Here is a 22,455-nt window from a genome sequence, read left to right as displayed (position 1 = left end):
GAAACAAAGTGAGTTAATGGAAAATTTGTTCAAAATGAGAACAAGCTCAATCAACTAAGAGTGTGGTAGTGGATGTGGACTGTGCAGACCTGTTTTCAAGGAAAAAGCAGAAACACTTCAGGCTATCCTGATTTGGGGAGTGGGGGGAATAGATGAGGAGTGGGATTGCACATCCATGGTGAAAGAGGCGGCAGCTGGTCCATAAAACCGAAAATTGTGGAAGTTGAGGTATTGGAAGGAGATAAGGTGGAGGGAGTTCGGGAAAAGTAGAAATACTGGCACAGACTGATTAGGCAAAATAATCTCTGTGTGAAAACCAGAAGAACTGCAGATGCTGTAAATCAGAAACAGAAATAGAGATTGCTAGAAAAGCTCAGCCAGTCTGGCAGTATCTGAGAAGAGAAATCGGAGTTAATGTTTTGGATCTGGTGACCTTCCTCAGAACTGATGGTAGCTAGGAAAATGTCAGTTTATATGCAGGAGATAGGGTGTAGATAAGGAGGTAAGGATAGGTGGGGATAGAGCCAAAAGAGAGAGAAGAGGAGTTAGACAGACAAAGAAGGAGATAACAATCTAGTTAGGAGAGTGATTAGCTGTTAATGGGGATACTCCCAAGCAGATCATTATCCACTCAGTTCTTTGTTTGGCTAACTGTCCTTCTCTCTCTTTGGACTCTATCCCCACCTATCATTTACTCCTTACTTCCTCCCTCTCCCACTCCCACACCCAACCAACGCTATCTTCTGCATATAAACCAACATTTTCCTAGCTACCGTCAGTTCTGAGGAAGGGATCCAAGATGTCAACTCTGATTTCTCTTTACAGATGCTGCCAGACCTGCTGAGCTTTTCCAATAATTGCTATTTTTGTTTCTGATCTAGCCGAGTGCTCCAGATCCAAGGGTATGTAATCACTGCCTCCAGTTCACAAACCATCTGACTTGAAACTCTCAATCTTCTGATATTCTAAGAATGCCTTCACCAGGTTGACCTTTTCTATTAGGGAGAACAAACACAATTAGCATCAATGCTCATGAATGGATGAAATGAATGGAATTACTTAAAAAAAGTCTAAAACTGGGATCTACAGCAAAAGATGCAGAACATTAACGTTTAAACTAATCTATATAACAGTTTAGTAGGAAGGTACTGTGCAGATTTGTGCTCCATGTAACAGTGCAGATTTTCCAGGCTGCAGCTTGAGATGAGAGAACACGAGTTGAGATTTCAAAATTTGAGATGCTTTTGTTACAGCGGGGGAACTAATGGTCTAGGCCCGAAACGTCAGCTTTTGTGCTCCTGGGATGCTGCTTGGCCTGCTGTGTTCATCCAGCCTCACATTTTATTATCTTGGAATCTCCAGCATCTGCAGTCCCCATTATCTCTGAACTAATGAGCTGTTTGATAGACCTGTTTAAATTTGTGATCAAGGACATGGATATAATACAGAATCTAGGAGACAGTGACAAGTGTGATAATATCACTGAACCAGTGATTCAGAGCCCCAGTCAAATTCTCTTTCAATGAGAGTTCAAATCTCACCAAAATAGTTGGTGTAATTTAAGTTCATTTAATGAAATCTGGAGTTGAAAGTTAATTTTAGTAATCATGACCACAAATCCGTCATTGTTTGTCAAAAAGCCTATCTGATGAAGCTGGATGAACAGAGCAGGCCAAGCAGCATCAGAGGAGCAGGAAGGCTGACGTTTCAGGCCTAGACCCTGCTTCAGAAAACATTCAGGCATGTCCTTCGGGAAAAGCAACACGCTATTCCTACTTGATCAGACCTAAACATTATTCTAAACCCACAGTAATGTGGTTAACTCATAATACCCTCCGAATTGGCATGCTCAACCATTTCAAGTGCAATTAGAGATGAGCAACAAATGATGACCTTGAGTGCGCCACCATATTCCATGGAAGAAGAAACACAAAAAATACTTTGAGTACTCAAGAAGTAGCTTATGTAAGCCTAACTATTAAAAAGATTTAAAACAGAACAGAAGTTGTACACAAACAGTTGAGGCTCTAAATTGAACTAACAGAGCTAGTGGTTTCAGCACAGATAAAGTCAATAGTTAGGAAAAAGTGTCAACTGGTGGTTAAAGACAAGGGAGATAACGGGATACAGAAATAAGATGGATGCACAATCATAAAACTGCTGCTTATACACAAAATAGACAAATCTTATAATTTAATTTGGGGTAGTAATTTCTGTTGTGCAACCAAATTACACTAGTAACTTTTTTAAAAAATCATCATACCACATATTTCAAAACATGCAAGTTAGTGCTTTTTACACATCAGTGCTTCAATATTTTTCAAGTTGCAAGAATCAAGTGGAAGTCACTTGGAGACAGCAAGGACTACAGATGCCAAAGTCAGAGTCAATAGTGTGGAGCTAGATGAACACAGCAAATCAAGTAGCAGAGGAGAAGGAAAGCTGACTCTTCCTCATGAAGGGTCCTGACCTGAAACATTGACTTTCCTGCTCCTCTGACGCTGCCTGACCTGCTGTGTTCCTCCAGCTCTGCACTGTCCTAAATCTCAAGTGTAATACAGCTTTGCATCACTTGGAAGCAGCCTACGGGTCACTAGCATTAAAAGGTAATATCAACAATTAAATATAGAACAACTTATTGCCATTGCTAGTATGCTAAACTAATAAATAAGAAGAAAGTATCTACAATCCAACACCAGGAACAACAAAAATGATTTGTGGTAGAAAGCAAGCAAAGTACATGCGTACATTCCAAGAAAATAATTTTCTCATGTACCATATCTTAACAAATGTTGTATGGTAACTTTCACTATTGGTGTATTCTTAAACCGTTTGGAATTACGGCATTTCCAACTAAAACAATGCACAAAACTTAACTACTGAGAATATATTTACACTGCTAGCCACTTTTACAGACCCACTAGATACAACTTTTTGAAACACTTCATGGAGTTTGCCTAATCAAACCTTAGAAGATACAAAGACAGTAATTGAAGGTGGACATAAGCAATCTCTCCTCATCTAATGCCTTCCTAATGAAGGGCTGAGTGTCTTAACAATCTCTAAATACAATAATGACTAATTAGTCACTAATTTTCAATGAATAAGCTCAGAGAGTTGGTCTTCCATTTACGCTCCTTGCTGCATTGCAGAGTGCCTAGCATGCCTAAGGAAGAATGACTTCTATCTCAGCACAATCTCTGCATACAGTGCAAAATGAAAAAGCACAGAAGTGCTTAGAAACATTGACAGCAAACCACAAACATAACACAAACCCATCATTAACTTCAAAGGTAGCTTTGCCCATCAATAATTAAAATGTTAAAACCCAAGTTATTTAGGTTTCTAATACGCTGACCCAATAAATAGAACAGCAAAACATTTATGGCCCAATACAAGTACCAATTAAACTGATTTGGTGGAAGACAAGGGAATATTAGAGGAAGGAGGGCTGAGGAGCTCCCAAAAGAAGGGAAACTACAGAAAAGTATTTTAAATGTCATAAACGTAATAGCAAATTAAAAAAGAATTGTGTCTCCATTGTATTTACTATATTTTGTGATGTATTACACTCATATTAAACAAATCCAAAATATTTTCTTAGCACACTCCATTTCAGTTTTGTATTATAAATCAAATCCACATAAGCAACCTATGATTAATTGACTTGAAACCATCAAGGGCAAAGTCTGATCCAAAACCAAGGCAGTCAACAATGAAACTCAAACTTGTATGAAGTTAAACTGTATTAATTCTCTCTGCAGCACTTGAAACAAGCTAAATATCTAATTCTCTGAAGCAACGGATGTGGAGGTTCAAGAAACAGGCGGCTAGCAAAAATGGTATTAACAGCTGTGAGGGACTGTACAGCAACTTCTGCAGGATTCTCATTCTTCTAGTTCAACTAGTTCAAAAGAAAATGGAAAACCGAAAAAGGATATAAACAGACAGGAACACATGTATAGCCTAAGGCTTCTTGCAACTGGTTGGGTCACCATGAATGGCCTCGTTTCAGCTTTAACTACATTTCAGTAATTACTCCAACTCTAATCCAACTGTAACATTCAAGTAGGATTACAGCTGTCACAGGTAATCTGACATATCACAGGCATAGTACAACACATTAAATTCAAAAAGTAATTTCTCTGCAAATGCAGCATTCAGAATGGTAAACAAACAATTGTGCTTACTTTAGAGGACCAAGGCTGCAAACAGTTGGCATAGCAACGCACAAGGAAAGCCATTTCCTGGTTTAAGAAAGAAAGTTTCCTTTTGCGAACAGAAGGGAGAGAGGAGAAAACAGAAACAGCTTTTGAAACAGGGTAGGCTTGAAGTCACTTCAGGAAACGTAAGCCCATTGCAGTTGAGGTAGCTGAATACCCCAGGCTGACTCAATAAACCTGCCAGTCCAGGGATACTGCAGAACACCACTGGAGGATGCGCAAGCTACCAGTGTTTCTCAGTATGCTAGTGCAGCAGCAAAATGTCACAATTAATCCAACGTCAGTTTTCCAATGAGAACTTCTACATTCCGTATTGCAAACCGAATGCTGAGAAGCTGCAGCTGGATAAAATCACATGATACAGAACCATTTCATACTGACTATCTTTGCTTGTTTCCTCAGCTGATCCCTCAGGAAAAGTAGCTATTGATTGGATGCTCCACAGCGAAATGAAATATCTAATAACAGAAGGGAAAGAAAAGGGTGGGAGGAGAATACAGCTACAGCAATGACATCATTTCCAAGAGACCTCATTGGAAACTGCAGCAGATCAATCAGCTCAGCTATCTGAAGCTGCAGAAACAATGGTTATCAAATCAATTCTGAGGATATAAAGCTAAAAAAACATACACAGTGCATTAGTCTTCAAAAAAAAATCCACCACCAAAAATATCCCCATACCTTAAATTAAACCAGCATCCTGCAAATAAAACAGGAAAGAAATTGTTTTTATATAAAAATTTTGGAAGAATATACTATCAAACAGTACAGATGACAATAAAGGATTTAAGCGGCCATTGAACACTGCCATACAAAATTATCTCTCCATTTGAAGTTTTTAATTACCTAACATTAGAGAAACAGTTAACAAACATTTAGTAATGTGCGGTGTAAAAATAAACTCAAAATCTAGATCCCAGACTGCAAAGCTTCTAGCTGTTATACACAAATGCATGCTTTTAAACTGAAAGTTAGTTGTTAAAAAATGCAAGATCAAGCATAATTAGTATCATGAAAATTATCAATACACTAGTCACACAGATTCATTCTACAAGCAGTAATGTACTGTCACATGCATCTAAACACAGCACTGTAAAATTAATGAGATTAACATTTATACAGAACATGAACATTTCACTAGAATCTTTTTCCAGTAAATCTACCAAGTGTTTGTCCTTCCTTACTCCTAGTTTCGCACTGTGTTAATAACTAGATTTAAAAAATGTACGCTGCTAGATAGTGTTTGCCAATACATAATTTTTTGACGAGACCCATTCAGCTTCACAATTAGTTAATTATACTTAAAAATTAAAAACATGATATACATTATGAATTATTATGCATCATATTATGTAAATCTGTCCATCAATTTTTTTTGTACGATTGGTTTCAGATCCCATTAATAAGCCTGTATAAATATGGTAACTAAATTTTATTTCCTGTCAGTTGCCCTCAAGTGGGATGACATCATCCCTTTCCTTTATTCACCAATCAAACTTCAGAAAATCAGCCCTCTGGAGTATTTACCTAGGAGATTATGTATGCTGTACTGCTTCCCAATTCTACTACAGTATTACAAAAATGAGAGCTGAACATTCGACTAATATTTCACATCTTTTCAATTCTGACCTTTATTCTTAAATGGGAGCATTTATATTCAAGAAAAATAAAAATACATGTTACAACTGTGATCGATTCAGTTTTCAGTTTAAAATACCCACACACACAGTTCTATGTAACTTTTATACAGTATCATTTATACAAGAGACCATATGCTTCTACTTAACATAATTGGAGCATTTAATCAGCAAACGAAAGGATGCCGGTTGGGCAATGACAAATGGACAGGTGGTGGTTTCTTAGTAGCAAGCACAACTATAGTAGATTCTGAAAATATCAATAATTATAACTGTGGTCCCTCGATATATCTATTCCGAGTCCACTGATTACAAAGTAGCTTTCAAATTGCTCATTATAAAGAAACAGAATTTTCATAGTCGGGTGTTCTCAATCACAGCAATTACTAGGAATAATTCAGTAAATATTGCATAGGCTACGACACAAGAAAAGACAATTTTGTACAATAAAACATATATTAGCTGTGGCTCAATCAGAATATTGGAGAAGTTAGAATTGAATTCCAAAGATTCCAGAACAAAAATCTAGGCTAATTCTCCAACCTAATGCTCGGTGAATATTGTAGCAGAAGGGTTGCTGTCTTTCAAACGAGACGTTAAGCTGAGGGGCTGTATGCCCTTTGAACAGAAAAGATCTCATGGCGTGATTGTGAAAAAACAGCAGGAGAATTTCCCAGTGTGCTAGCCAATATTTATCAATTAACTGACAGCACTAACGCAACAATTGGACTTTGCTGCGTACAATTAGCTCCCACACTTTCAAGAAGTGGGGCTGCAATTCAATTATCTTCAAAACATCTAGAACATCTAAACATGAAGAAATTCACTACATGTACAGTAAGATTCAGATTTTTATCACAACTGAAAAGATCTCCATCACGGCAAAATCCCGGTAGAATGAAGTCCTGCCTCCAAATGTGTCATTTTCAATTTTCTGGGGCAAGTCTGGGGACTGACTGGTCTTTACGCATGCATAAACATACATTTGTCTTCATCAGAGGTTAGCTGAAAGAATTTCAATGTATTGCTTTTTTTTTGTATTGCATTAATTGAGGATCCAATACATAAGAATAGACTGAAAATGTGTTTTACAGGTTTTCATGTTACTAGATACTTCTCTGTGTAAATAAAATTAATCAATTGTGTAAGGGTCAGATTCCACTTCCACCCTTCAGCCTCTGACTGTCTAAAGTGCTACTTGTTGTGATGATGGTTGCCCTTTGAATTCAGATGATAAATATGCAGACTCATTGGTGACAAACACACAGGTGGTTACACAGCCGCAGTCTGTATGCCGAATACTTGGAGCACTGGAACTGATATGTAGCAATATATAACTAATGCTGTTCCACAGCATTATTTATGGGCAGTAATGAGGCATTCCCATCCATCCTATTCAAAGTGACTGAAGTAGGCCAAGACTTTCCAGTGATTCCCTGTTTGCTGATTTCCTCAGCTCTTTAGACTTAATGCCTACACCACTAGGCTTGTTTTAAGCAAGTTGCAGTGCTTATGTGGCTGATTTTGGTTACTTTTGTCAGGTGCTTCCTCTCTAGAGAGGAACTGCCTCTAAATGTGATGGTGCTCCATTTCATTATGTGTCCTGTGCAGCTCAGGTGGGCTTTCAGGAACACTCCCTCAACACTTATTGACAGGCCTCGGATTAAGTTTTTGAAATTTGTAACAGTGAAATTTGAAATTTATGTAAAGCATTCCCAGCACCAGTCTCATCTTCAGGACATAGCTGACAACTGAAGCAAACTATAATTAAAGATAATGGTTCTAACGTATTTAAAACTATCACATTCTTCAGCTTTATATCATCAATGCAGATGCCTAGTGAAAGTGCTATAATTTGGCAAGGAGTGGTGTAAAGCTCATTCTTTCTAAGATTGAAGGTCAAACTCAACAGCTTTGAAGCCTTTGAAAATCTGTCAACTCTGAACTGCAAAACTCACATTTTGAGCGCCTTTAGGACACTGGCAAAAAAAAACACTTCCTGGATGTGTAATGCAGATATCATAGGTCAAAGTGTGAGGCATCAAGATGAAAATATGGTCCCTCTTCAAAACCTTTACAGCATGGCTAAGGACATAGGTGAGGAACAGGTTACAGAAGATTGGTGCTAGAATGCAAACCTGCTTAACTCTGCTCAAGGTCTCAAAGAGAGCCAACGTGGCCTGCCTTTGCATCTCAGAACATCTGTATGGCAACAAAATGTGTTTTGGAAGTCACGCCATTCTAGGACTGTCCAGGGGGCCATCCTATTGACTGTGTCAAGAGCATTTGCGAGGTCAAAGAAATGAACTGTAGTAACATGTTCTCAAGGGATTTTTTTCCTGAATTTGTCTCACTCAGAATACAATTCCACATTGCTGTGACTTGGACACAAATAGGCTTACTGCTAATTTCTAGGATTTGAAATGCATGATAGACACAACATATTTAGTCTCATTATAATCTATTTTATCAAGCAAGTTTCCTAAATTTGTTTGAGGATCTACACCCTTCCAGTCTTTGTACTCTCTCTCCAATGTTGTCTCTTTGACAAAACACATGGTCTATATTTGGTACCTCCAGTCCAGAGCACTGGTGATGTACCTCATAGGATACATATGTCCTTTGTCATTGCTGTACTATACCAGTAGTTCAGCACTCTGTGAACCAAGTCGCTTTAACTTATGTTACTGCTATCCAATTTTGGTGGTTTAACTGACAATCAATCATAATGTTGTCTGAACCAGTCATCTATTTTGTCTTGCCATAACAAATAGTCGGCCATATGTACAGAAAATTAATTTCCTTATTAACATTTTTTGAATATTTTGAAAACATCTTATAATAAAGAATTATTTAAACAGTAAAGGACAATATTGTTAGCTTGTGAACAATTCTGACAACTGATCAAACAAAGTTAAAACCAAGGGCAGTAACAATTGCTGTTGAGAAGAATCAATCCAGTTGTTAATATCAAAGCAAGAAACAAAATTTGGTCAAATATGCTGAATATTGCTTCCCATTTCAGAAAATTATAAAATTATTGCATTTAACTGATTTCTTCAAACATCAGTGTTGAGGTACAAGAACTGGACATTTTGTATCTTTGTAGTTTTGACAGAGAGAAATAGATTTTAAAAAATTATTTTTCTTCAACAAATTTTGAAAGGAGGGGTCATTAAATCTGAAGCGTATGGATGATAAAATCACATCTTCTATCCACATGGCCACAAAGATATAAGGTTCTCTTTCTATCAGCAAGAGTTAAGGATTAAACCTATGAAAATTAAACCATACAAGATATGTAGAAGGGTGCAGATTTCAGATTACAGGGGATGCCTTTTCACAAAGAAAGCGGTGAAGCCCGAGGTATATAAACAAATTTTGATTCCTCTTAAAACATCCTAGAGATTCTAAGAAATACCAGAGAATCTTTTGAAATGAATAACTAAATTCTAGATTTAAAGCCACCCTCCTAAGGCTCAAATATCTATCTTTTTCTCATTATTACTTGGTGATGTGAACCAGCACTCTGTTTCCAAAGCACCATCAATACATTTCAGGGTGCATAACTGAGTATTCAGCCTCATATTCCTTCCTGAAAATGTACTCAACTAATAACAAGCTATTAGTAGTTTCCATGGGCAAACTGTTAATAAACCTAACAAAATAATTCAGAGGTAGGTGTAGTTCTGGATAGTGTCACAACTGTTCACTTGGAATAAAGACAAATTCATTGTATGAATTGATACATGTATATTGCAGGACAAAAAAAAATCTACAAGTTAAGAAATGGATTTATTTCTTTTGGCTGAATCACACTGGCAAAGAAATTAACACAAAATAAACACCAAGACTGGGGCATGAATCTCATCCTCATCCTACCACTGGAAGCGGATGTGCCTGCTTGCCTATAAATAATACATCTCAAAAGCTTTCAACAAAATTTGATACACGGATATGGATATGTCCAATGAATACCGGATTTATTTCTGTAGTCAGTCAGTATTACTACTCTACGTAGCAATATGCTTCTTGATTAGAGTTCACTTGTCATAATTTGGTCAGAAGTGGTCTGAACATCAAGGGTTGTTGCTTTCAGTTCACCTTTGGAATTCAGCTCTTTTTTCCATGTTTGAACCAAGGCTGTAAGGTGGTCAGGAGCTGAGTGGCCCTGTCAGAACCCAAACAGGGTATCAGTGAGCAAGTGCTGCTTGATCACACTGTTGCTAACTCCTTCCATCACCTGAATGAGTAGACTGACGGGGTAGCAATTTGGCTGGGTTAGATTTGTCCTGCTTTTTCTGAACAGGACATATATGGGCAGTTTTCCACATTATCTGGTTGATGCCAGTGTTGCAGCTTTGCTGGAACAGCTTGGCTGGGCGTGAGGCAAGTTCTGGAGCACAAGTCTTTAGTTGTCAGGGACTACAGCCTCCAACTGTTTCTGGATGTTGAATTGGCTTAAGATGCCAGGGACTTCTGAAGGAGATAGGGAAGGATCATTCACTTGGGACTTCTGGCTGAAGACGGCTACAAATGCTTCCGTCTTATCTTGAACTATTAAGAACGAACAAAATCCCACCATTGGCTTAATCCTTTAACATACAATGTACTGTGGTTTTATGCCATACATTGATTACTTGAGAAAATTATTTCAGGCCTGCCTCCTTGTCTGTATCAAATTCACAGATCTCGACCCGACAACAGTTAGCAGTTACAATTAAAATGCAACTCTTCTATGGCTGGTATACGGAAAATAAAAATCAGCTAGCTGCCTGCTCCTAAATCAGTATCCAGTGTAAGGTGATGGAAAAATGAATTAGCTGTTTAGCTGTAATACTGGCACTTTTCGTTTTAGAAAGGAAAGGTCATTTTCATCATTTGAACTCATGCATGAAAAATAGCCACTCAGGTCACTGTCATGGGAGGTTCATGCAAGAAAGGAAGATAATTCTTCATGCTTTCAAGATGGCAGAGAAAGCAGTAATGATGCAAGAAAAGAAAAACAAATTATGATGACAATCTATCCAATTCTCAGATACCAAAAAAGCTCTGGGTAAACAACTGAACCAGTCTTTTCTACATGTACTTTGTAAATAGGCTCAATAACACAATTTTCACATCTATAACACTGCAACAAGATTATCACATTGTCTCTAGTCATTTATAACACACCACTCCTCCAGCTTAGAAAAAAATGCAGATATGGATCTTCCTAGAAATGTTGCACTGTTTGAAGAGTATACAGAACATTTTGACACAGCAGCTGAAAAACAGTAGAATAACAATAAAGAAGATGCAGCGATTTTTCACAATATTCCATATTTGTTATTGAAGATGTACATTAAATGCAACATTACAAATATACTGAACTTGGCAAACACCTGCTGGGGTGGGGTGGGAACACAGCCAAAGTGAGACAATACTCAGTACAACTTAAGGATACAAGGATTAAAAAAAATGCAAAAATAATTATCACAGAAAGCAGAGTGAATGATGTTACAATTTTAATACTTCAGAAGTAACACTTTTCTTGGCATTCTTTAAGACGTATTCAAAAATAACTATGATATAAATAACTAAATCCTGTAAAAGGCTGCTTGTAAAAACACATCAATATCATTTGCTGAAGTGAACTACTCAAATAGGCTCTTGAAAAACAGATGCAATCATACCCCTTAAAACTGATTTAACCTATTTCCAAATTTTAATTCCCAGGAGGTATTCACTGCTGACTGCAATTTTTTGGCAACATTTATACCACCAATATGTAAAAATTCCTGTTTATCGCTTTTCATTATGTAGAATCACAGCTAGCTAGGTTCTCATGTTTGTAAAGTTCAGGAAGTCTTGTCTGAAAGTATACTCCACCCATTCCCTGGTTCCTGCTGCAAAGAAGAGTGGAACTTTCACAGAGCTCCAGCCTCTTTCCGAAATAGCTAAGTATTATTTGGCCTTCAGGTCCAGTTTGCTGTAGTTTTAAAATGTTCTCCATCATCAAGTGCTCACTAATATTTAATGATCTGGTCCAATAATAAGCACCAGTGAGATTTACAGCAGAGGGTATAATGAGATATGAATTTCCCTCAAGAGGGAGTAGAGTTGTCATCACAACCAAGATGATGCAATCTCCTAAAATAGAATCAGTAAGTCAGGAACAACAAAGAGATGGCAGAACTGAAAATCATAGCTATCTATACAGCAAATCATGCCAGTGATTTCCTTTCAATTTTAACAGGGGGAAGTTACATTTCAATACTGAAAGGAAGGTGACAGTGTTAAAAAAGGCACTTTTTACATACAAAGTTTTTGATACATAGTCTTCAACTCCCGCCACAAACCTCATACCCTCACCACTGATTTAGCCCCTTCCATAATCAGTATCTCAAGTTGAAGTTGACTTTTTGCAACCAAAATGCCCTATTTGACTGTAGCTGAGTCTAGCGTCTAATTTTGGTCGGTTTGTGATGCAATTTGTGTGATTTACATATAATTTTAAACCATTTATTTTAAAGCTTGATTTGTTGTAGTCACACGTACATAAGTACATAGAAAAGTTCTAGTTTTGCGAGCCGTACAGACAGATCAGAGAGAAAAAGGACACAGATCATACAGTGCTTAGACAGAAGGAGGCATACAAGATTACGGCTGCATAGGCAGAGCACAAATCAAGATCAACATTATTTGACATTACAGCGTTCCATTCATCAGACTAATAACGCAGGAAAGAAGGGGTTGTTGAACCTGCTGGTGCATGTGTCCAAGCTTCTGTGTGTATATGAGGGGGTTTAATGATTACGTTGGCAATATTTCTGAAGCCATTGTTTTTCTCAAGCACGTCTAAGAGAGAGAATTCCTTGGATGATATTGGGAATTTGTTTATATTGTGAGAGTTTGAGAAGTGGACATTGTAAACATTGAGGAGCAATATGTTGCTTTCTGCTTGGGACTGTTTCTCCCCCTTTAGGTTTTAGGGAAAAATTTACAGCTTGGAAAACTTGGCTTCAGTTTGCAGAAATCGTGGCTTAAGTTGAATGTAAGAAATCGTTCTTCCTAGAGAAACAAATTAACTCAGAAAAGTTAGGTTCTCCCAGAATAAAGGCTTTGGTTTAAAACTTCCAGGCTAAAAATATTTAGTCAGAACTTGAAAGGTTATATTCAATACTGAGAATGTCAAAGTTCAGTTGTGTAACTAATCAAGGAAGAAGCTACTGACCTCTCAAACTGGGAATTGAAAGAAACAGAGGTAAAATCAATACATGTGATAGAGAAGCAAATTTTCTCTGCTGTTTAAGTACTGTAATGGGTCAACGTTAGGATAAATGGGATGGCATTTCACCATGTGTTTAGAAAACCTTCAAATTATATTGTATGTAAATAGATAGGTTTATTCTATTTCATCTTTTCTTTTTCGCAAAAATCAATCCAAATCTGCAGCATTGCATGTCTGTATTTCAGTGAAAGACTGTGTCGTCAAATTAAACAAAGAAAAGTATTATCAATCAGGTTAGATTTCAGTCTGGGTGCTGACTTATCCAGAAATAACAACTGGGATCATAACTGCTTTTAAGCAGATCAAATCCACCTCAAAAAATATTAAGATAGAATAGGCCCTAACGTTTTCTTATTTTAAATGCACTGCCAGGCATTCCATTCTGGATGCAATTTAATTAGTCAAATTACCAGGCTTGACACACTATAGGTGAAATACAATAAAAGCAGAAATTGGAATAACAACTCTACTAAAAAACTTAACAGAATAACAGAGTATTTAACAACTAAACAGTAACTGTTCCAATACAGCAACATCCTATAAAACACACAGATTACAATGGCAAATTCTGCAAAACTAGATTGTTTCACAGGCAATTCGAGTCCAGGAAAACAAATCATGAGAAAACTCAGAATAGCAGGGGGAGATGTATTGCAACTTCCAAACACATTTCAAGACCCCAATCTCCACCATCGCCTCAACCAACTGTAGTTAAACTCCTGAAACCAGACGCAACATTTGAATGATCCATGGCCAACACATGCATGCATTACATTTTCTATTACCATATATAACAATCATGCATTTATTAATTGGTAAGCCTGTCAAAATCCAGCTTTTGTTTCATGAATTCATCTGCCTATAGAAAATTTTGTTGTTTGGACTACTGCTGTATTTTTTATTCAGTCGTGTATGTATTCCATGAAAGAATGGTCAGAATTTGTTGCTCATTCATAACTGTCCTTGAATTGTGTGGTTTTATCGGTCATTTCAGAGGTCAGTTAAGAATGAGCAATTTTGCAGTGGATCTGGAGATACAGATAGGCCAGACAGGGTATGGATGTGATATTTCTTTCCCCAAAAGGATACTAGTGAACTAGAAGGGGTTTTGGCATCCATAAATGGTAATTTTCATGACATCAATGCAGTTCCAGATTTATTGATGTTCCCAGAGCATTAGTGTGCTCTCTAGTCCATTGCCATTATCACCACACTGCTTCCTTCGCTTCATTAGGGGAGAAGAAAGTGTTGAAATCATACTTTTATACCAAAAATGAACAAAATCCTTGAAGGAGCATTAATGGGAGGGACATCACGTACCCCATTAGCAAAGCATCTTGATAATCGCTTAGATACAGGTAGTGTCCTACAACACGATGCCTGTGGTTGCCTTCTTGTGTGACTTCGTGCTATAGAAAACCGCCATAGAAAATCACATTTTTGAAAAAAATGCAATACTGTACAGTAAAAATTTCACATTATCCAAACAGCATACACTATTCATCGACAGCACCACACAGCCATTCATGTCATTGAAACATACGTTATAGTAGAAATACCCGAATTCAACTAGGTGAAGACAACCATTGAGTATAATCACTTGAACAAAGCTCTGGTTACAAAAGGAACGTGCCCAAAAGTAAATCAAATCACCTAAGCCATACAACAGGAATCCAGCAGCTACGGCCAAATTTAGGACACCAGGCAACTAGTAAGGGTCAGGTGACAAACCAATAATGTCGTCGTGCAGCTGTCTCTCCTTCTCCATCCACCCACCTCCCCCACCCCCGGAGTAGTAAAGAGATGTTGAAGAAGCCAAGACCCTCTCTACTCAGCCTAGCTTTCAAGTTGAATCCTGTTTGACTAATCATGTACCATAGACAGAAATTTTAAAGAACTCAACCCAGCAACTGCTGTCTCCAGAAGGACAGATAAATCATCCATATCTTTAAACTGTTTCAACAAAACCAGGAAGACATTAGAGTTTGAAAGGTCAACCCTAGACATCAACTTTAAGAACCATACAACTTAAAATTATGAATTTCTACTGTTTGTGGTCTGTATGCATCTGTAGGTGTAGGTTGGGTCATTATTGTTATTTTTACACACATAAGTACATTAAGTACTACTCTCTTTACTTTTCAAACAGACTCAGAAGAAACCTGTCCCTTTCACATTCACAGTACAAACATCAAAACTCTCAGAGCTGGTAAACAAATACTTAAAAAGAACTGCTGTGATTAAATGAGGAGTGGAGAAAGAGCAGTTTACTCCTGAAAATATAAGCATGTACTGCTTTTAACATGATACATACAATTTTGCTGATACATAGTAACAAACATGAAAAGAAAATGCATCATTTATGCCGGACGACCACAGCCAGGAAGTTAGAATTCAGATATTTGTCTCTACCAGATGATGCAAAATGAGTTTGATTTGAACAGAACAGAGAAGCACAAACAAAGCAATTGAAATTCCAGTCAAAATAAACTGGGATTTTGTTGCCGAGTAATATTACTTAAAAAGTAGCTTTTAATTACTAGCATTGCAGTAACTCTTTTTTCGAAAAGCAAAGTTTGATCATTGTCACTGGAAACTTCACACCGCAGACATGTCGCCACCATAAGCTACAGAACAAGAACACCACAAATACAAAAAAAACTAATGACATGTGTCTCAGAAAGATAAAGACATGTGTAAGACCTATTTTTGTTTCCGGTATCTTCATTGCCCTAGTTACACAATTACCCACAAAAGTAAAAAGAAACTGAACAAGCCAAGACTGAGACCTAGCAATCATTTTAAATACAGTAAATATTGTTCACAAACTAATGAACAATTTATTCCTTTCTTTCTTGATTGGTGACATAACCTGAAACAGCCTTTTGGTTTCAAACTGAAAAACAATTTTACAATTACACATAGCGTCGTTTATCTAGAGCATACATTTACCACTAGACTTCGACCTATGCTGTGTGGTTACTGTCAGAATGAGTTACTTTGACTGAAATAACGGAAAAGTCTCAACTACCTTTATTCTAAACTAATGAACTGAAATGTATTTTTGTTTGTATTTCTTCCGTGAACACTGTTGTCACTGGAAACGCTAACACTTATTTTCCATCTCTTGCCATTTAGATGATCATGGTGAGTTGGTACATACTGATCCCACAATGTTCACGGCACAGGTTTTATAAAGACCAGAAGACACAAGAGCAGAAGTAGGCCATTCAGCCCATCAGGCCTGCTCCATTATTCAACGAGATCATGGCTGACCTGATAATCCTCAAGTGCACTTGTCCACCTTTTCTCCATAACTGCTGATTCCCCGAGCAATTGAACATCTGGCTGTCACAGGACTGAACATACTTAATGATCCAGCCTCGACACCCTCTGTAGTCAAGTATTTCCCAAGTTCACAGCCCTCTGAGGCAAGAAATTGCTTCTCATCTCAGTTTTACAGCCCCCGGTTCCAGATGCTCCCACAAGGGGAAACAACCTTTCCATATCTATCTTTGTGAGTTCCCTAAGAATCTTGTATGGTTCAATAAGGTTGCCTCTCATTTGTCTACATTTCAAGGAGTTCAGGCCCAACCTGATCAACTTCTCTTAAAACTGTCTTCCATACTTGATATCAGCCAAGTAAACCTTCTTTGGACTGCGTCCAATGCCAGTGAATCTTCCCATAGATAAAAGTTCTAAAACTGTTCACAGCATTCCAGCTTAGTCTGACTAGTATTCTCTACAAATTTAGTAGAGCTTCCCTACTTTTATACACTACTCCCTTTGAAATAAAAGGTCAATATTCCATATGCCTTCCCTATTAACTATTGAACCTGGATGTGAGCTTCAGATTCTTGGATATGAACACCCAAGTCCCTTGGTTCAACTGCTTTCTGCAGTCTTTCTCCATTTAAATAGAATTCAAATCCTCCATTCATCCGGCCAAAGCGCAAAACCTCACGTTTCTCTGCTTATGTTCCATCTGTCAAGTTTTTGACCATTCACACTGACAATCTAAGTCCTTCTGCAGACTCACCAGATATAACAAGGTGTAGAGATGGATGAACACAGCAGACCGAAGAGCATTTTAGGAGCAAGAAAACTGACATTTTGGGCCTAGACCCTTGAAGATTCTCCAGCATCTGTGGTTCCTATTATCACTGCAGGCTCAAAACTTGGCTTTCTACCTATTTTTGTGTCACTTGCTAATTTGGCTGAAGTACATTCATTTCCTTCATTGAAGTAATTAATGATTTTGTCAATAGTAATTAAAGTGCATTTTGAGATGATTTAGCCTTTTACTGTTACTTATGGTACAACTGTTATTTATCAGCACAGGCCACTATAGCATAGCTACCGGTCCAGAATAGATGGAAAAATAATAATGCACTACCAGTGTTCGACATTACTGGTTCAGAAAAGTTCCAGGAATTGGTGCTGAAGTAGAATGTTCTGATATATGTGATTCTCCAGACATTGTTGAACAACTTGAGCTATTACGTTATCTTCAACTAAACACATCTACACCTTAGAATGAAACAGGTGCTCATAAAAATAGTAGAGGCGTTAGCGATCATCTTTCGATATTCTATAGATTCTGCAATGGGGATTGCAAACTGGAAGGTTGAAAATGAAAATGTAACATTTTTATTTAATGAAGTGGAGGGCTGAATGAGGATTCACAGTCCTGTTAGCCAAATGTACGCTGAAGGGAAAATAAATGGAATCCAGTTGTCACATTCTTTATAATGGATATTTAGAAATTAACTGTCTGATTGGGAATAGACATTTTGCATTTGAGATGGGGAAAAAAAATCATGATTGACAAACAGTATGAAATCTTTGAGCATGTTAATGGCAGAGTATATAAAGGAAGAATCAGAAGATGTTTACTTTTTGGATTTTCAGAAGGCTTCTGTTAAGGAACCAATGAAAGTTAGTATGCAAAATTACAATGCATGGGCACCATAAAATTCCTTGGTTTTGAGAATTATAACAGTAATGAAAACAAAGTTTAAATAAATGAGTTGTTTTAAAGTTGGCACGCTATGGCCAGTAGGATACCATTAGGATCAATGCTTAGCCCTAGCAGTTCACGGTATATGGAAATGCAGCCCAAACAGATATTTCCAAGCTTATAAAATGACACAAAGCTAGGTGGAGATAACACAGTGTGCCTGGCCTGATGTGTTCCTCCAGCTCCACACTGTACTGACTCCAGCATTTGCAGTTCTTGCTACCTCAAAGGTAGGTGGAAACGCGTGCTATGAGGAGAAGACAAAGAGACTTCAAGGGGGATTCGGACTGGCTAATTGAATGGGCAAGAAAGTGGCAAAAAAAATAAAATGTGGATAAGTGGGAGGTCAACAACTTTGGTAGGAGGAATGGAGCTAAAACGTGTTTCTTAAACAGTTCAAGACTGGGAAGCACTGATATCCAACAAAGGACCAGAGTGCCCTTCGACACATATCATGGAAATTTAACATGCAGGTGCAGTTAGCAATCAAGTCGAAAAATAATATGCTGGTCTTTAAACCATGAGAATTTAAGTGCAGGATTAAAGAAATATTGCTGTAACTGCACAGGATATTAACGAGACTTCACTTGGAATACTATGCTTTTTTTTAAAAAGAGTTTTGGTCTCCTTGTCTAAGGAATTATATACTTCCTGCTAAGGAAATGCAGTGGGGAGTCAATACAATGTGGAGCTGGAGGAACACAGTAGGTTTGGCAGCAGAGGAGTGGAAATGTCAACTTTTCAGGTTTCACCTGATGAAGGGTGTAAACCCGAAATGTCGATATTCCGACTCCGCTGATGCTGCCTGGCCTACAGTGTTCCTCCAGTTCCACATTGTACTGATTGTAACTCCAGCATCTGCAGTTCTTGCCTTCTCCAAGTGCAGTCAAGATCCAACAATCTGATTTGAGAGTTTAAAGAGACTGGGCCGGTCTTTGATAGAGCTCAAAAAGAATGATAGGTGACCCAAATGAAAGTTGCAACATTCTTTCAGAGCTGGAAGGGTGGACGTAATAACAATGTTTTCCCGACTGGGGACAGAGGGGTTCTAGAATTAAGAGTCGGTATCTCAAGATTATGAGGCAAATGATTTAGGACTGAGATGAGGAGGAGCTTCTTGACTCAGAGGGTGGCAACTGTTCCGGATTCTTTGCCCCAAAATGCTGCAGAAGCTCAGTGATTACGTATATTCAATACAGATAGATTTCTAAATGCTACAATATCAAGGGAAACGGGGATACCGAGGGGAAGAAAGCATCAAGGTGGGTGATTAGGTGTGACCTAGAGTGATGGAGCAGGTTTGAGGGGCTGAATGCCTTACTTCTATTCAAATCTTTCTATGTTTAAAACTTGCAGTGAGCCTTTGCATTTGAGATTGGTGATGCAATCAAGAATTTTTGGATTTATGCAGGTCATGCAAATTAGCCATTTGGCAATTCATGACATTAAGACCATGTTAACGGTGGTGTGATTTATCATCTTGACATGATATCCAATCGTGGAAACATAAGGAGAGAACAATGAAGCTTTGGGATCTCATTCCAGCCCATAGTGAACGGTTTCTACAGCTTTAAACACCTTTCATCTGTACAAAAATACTTTCTGCCAATCTTACCCTTAGCACTACTATTCAAGTCTGACGTTGTTATCTCTAAGCCATCAAGTTCACATTTGCCTAAATTTTTCAGTGGAAGGAAACAAAATTAACATCAATTCACCTGCTCAAGATTTGCCACTTCAGTTGGCACTAATGTCTAATATCAAACAAGTCCTAGAGGATAAAACTATTATTTTAACAAATCCGTGATTAGTTAATCCTGTTTTTGATTGAACCAGACGTCAAGTATTATTTGTACTAAACAGTGGCACTTATCAATGATTAATTCACAATTGTAATACTTGTATTCATTATCAAACTGACCTCAAAAGGACTGGCATATGACAAGGATGAGGTGATATACCACATCCTATAGCATATCATTAGAAGCAAAAAATTTAGTAGTTTTGCTCCAGGGCCCTGTATGAAAACCCACAGTGATGGATTTTGTCTATAACTGAGTTACTATTTTAAATTCACCAAATAAATGCAGTCACCCTTTTGTCATGTTTTCACAGATACAACAGAAACTGAATCAGAATGTCATCTGCAAAACTTCATAGATTTTCTTGCATTTCTCCCCAACTTAAAAACCAAGTCAAACAAACATTTACAGTGGGTGCAGCTTTGATACACTTAACTAATCAACATCTAGATTTTTCTGTTTTGGTGTGTCCCTGTATCCCTGTCACAGGCAGCAACATGATTTATTTTAATCACAGTTTTGTTAACGCACTGAATTGTTAACCATTTCTTCACTGTAAGTTTTAAGAACACATGCAAATGAAGAAACCTCTAGACTCTTTGATACCAAGCGGAGAAAATCAATTCTTAAAACGACAATAAAACCATCTCACACACAAAATATAAATTAAAATTACAGTTACACAAGAAAGAAAATGTTTAATGCCATAATGGCAAATCAAATTCCTTTTATCATTTTTGTTTTGTTTAAGTATACAGGCATGATTTAGATTTGCCTCACCGGCAGCTAACAGAACAAATACCAAAGTTACGAATAGAGATGCTTGTACAATGGGAATAATGGATGCTGAGGATCGAAAATGCAGTGCAAAGAGAAAGATTATCCAAAATTATTGACATCAAAGGGGGGGGAAAATGGTCAATATAATGTTTATAGTCAAAACACATGGATGTATTTTCAAAAAAAGTGATACTTTATATCACACACAATCTGTTCTCGACTAAATGCATTTCAAACTCAAAATAAAATCATGGGTAGAAAAGTAGCAAAAAGAAATGAGGGAGGCTAGTTTTGAGGTTGTTTGGCTTCAATGCAGTGATGAAAAAGAAATGGTAGGGCAGTAACTGTGGAATTACTAGCTGTATTGCTGTTTGATAACTCAAATAAATACATCGGTCTGAATTAGTTTAATCACATGTTGAGTAGTAGAAAATAGAAAAAACTGCTTTTTGTATAGCTTAAAATTTGCCCAATATCAGGACTAAAAGCAAAAATCAGTGTATCATGTTAACTGTTCATTAATTGTGTTGTTACAGAAAACAAGATATCATTTGATTAAGGGCAAGAACACAGAAAATTATTCTTTAATCAACCTGTTCAGACATGTCATGCCACACACCTGGGCTTGGAGGGACTTTCTGGCCCAGCTGGAAGGACAGGAGCACAACTTCACATGGCCTTCGTAAAAATCATTTTTAATCAGCCTGTTTGGAGATGTTATTGCACACGTCCAGGGCAGACCTTCTTGCTGAGGTCTCGGCACATTACCACTGCACCACTTAACAGCCTGGACATACAAGGTACAGTTGACTTTTCAAAAAGGCATGAAGATCAACAGCTGGAACACACTGTTGGTCATTTATGAGCAAGCAGAGATCATACATTTATTCATAGGATGCAAAATGTATTAACCTACTGAAGGCCTGTGTTTTGTTTCAGATTTCACAGTTTGGCCTGGATTCAGTTAACATTGCATTAAACGAGAAGCTGTCAGTTAGCTAACACTGAATTGATTTAACTTTGAAGTTGGATGCAAATGTCTCCAGGATCACCTTGACAACATGGCCAGCTAATACTCTCATTAAGAGATCTAAGTTGGAAGTGTTTGATCATTCCTCTTTTCCTCTGAAAAATATACTTCAATTTCCTGTGGTGCTCACAATAAGTAGTGCAGGATCAAAAGTAAACTAGAGTCGTCAGAGTCAGACAGTGCAGAAACAGACGCTTTGGTCCAACCAGTCCACGCCACACATAATCCCAAACTAAACCAGTCCCACCTGCCTGCTCCTGGTCCATATTCCTCCAAACTTTTCGGATTCATGTATCCATCCAAATATCTTTTAAACATTATAATTATACTTGCAACCACCACTTTCTCAGGAAGTTCATTCACACACAAGCCATTCTCTAAAAACAATTGCCTTTTACATCTTTTTTCAATCTTTCTCTTCTCACCTTAAAATTATGCCCCCCAGTCTTGAAATTCCCCAGCTTAGGGAGAAGTCAACAACCATCAACTCGGTCTATACCTCTCATTATTTTATAAACTTCTATCAGGTCATTTGTCAACTCCTATGCTCCAGTGAAAAAAGTCCCAGTCTATCCAGCCTTTCTTCATAACTCAAACCTTTCATGTCTGGTAACATCCTAGTGAATCTCTTTTGAACCCTCTCCAGCTTGATAATGTCCATCCTTCCTATAACTAGGCAACCAGATAGAA

At 37.6% G+C, this 22,455-nt stretch overlaps 1 protein-coding gene across 8 annotated transcripts in view; it reads right to left on the bottom strand.

Annotated features, from left to right (window-relative positions):
• Positions 1 to 22,455, bottom strand: part of LOC125458195 (rap guanine nucleotide exchange factor 6-like) — a 345,812-nt gene that overhangs the window by 180,759 nt on the left and 142,598 nt on the right. The window contains exon 1 of one of the 8 annotated variants that reach the window (XM_048543204.2): positions 4,191 to 4,614. The exons of the other annotated variants lie outside the window; for them this stretch is intronic. Within the exon in view, the coding sequence (XP_048399161.2) occupies positions 4,191 to 4,244 (54 nt within the window). The 5' untranslated portion in view covers positions 4,245 to 4,614. Of the gene's footprint in view, positions 1 to 4,190; positions 4,615 to 22,455 lie in introns of those variants that run through there. 8 annotated transcript variants of the gene reach the window in all.

This window comes from Stegostoma tigrinum, chromosome 13 (genome assembly GCF_030684315.1).
Source record: "Stegostoma tigrinum isolate sSteTig4 chromosome 13, sSteTig4.hap1, whole genome shotgun sequence".
NCBI classification, from domain to species: domain Eukaryota; kingdom Metazoa; phylum Chordata; class Chondrichthyes; order Orectolobiformes; family Stegostomatidae; genus Stegostoma; species Stegostoma tigrinum.
Note: the sequence above shows the minus strand (reverse complement) of the source record. Positions and strands in the feature narration are given on the sequence as shown.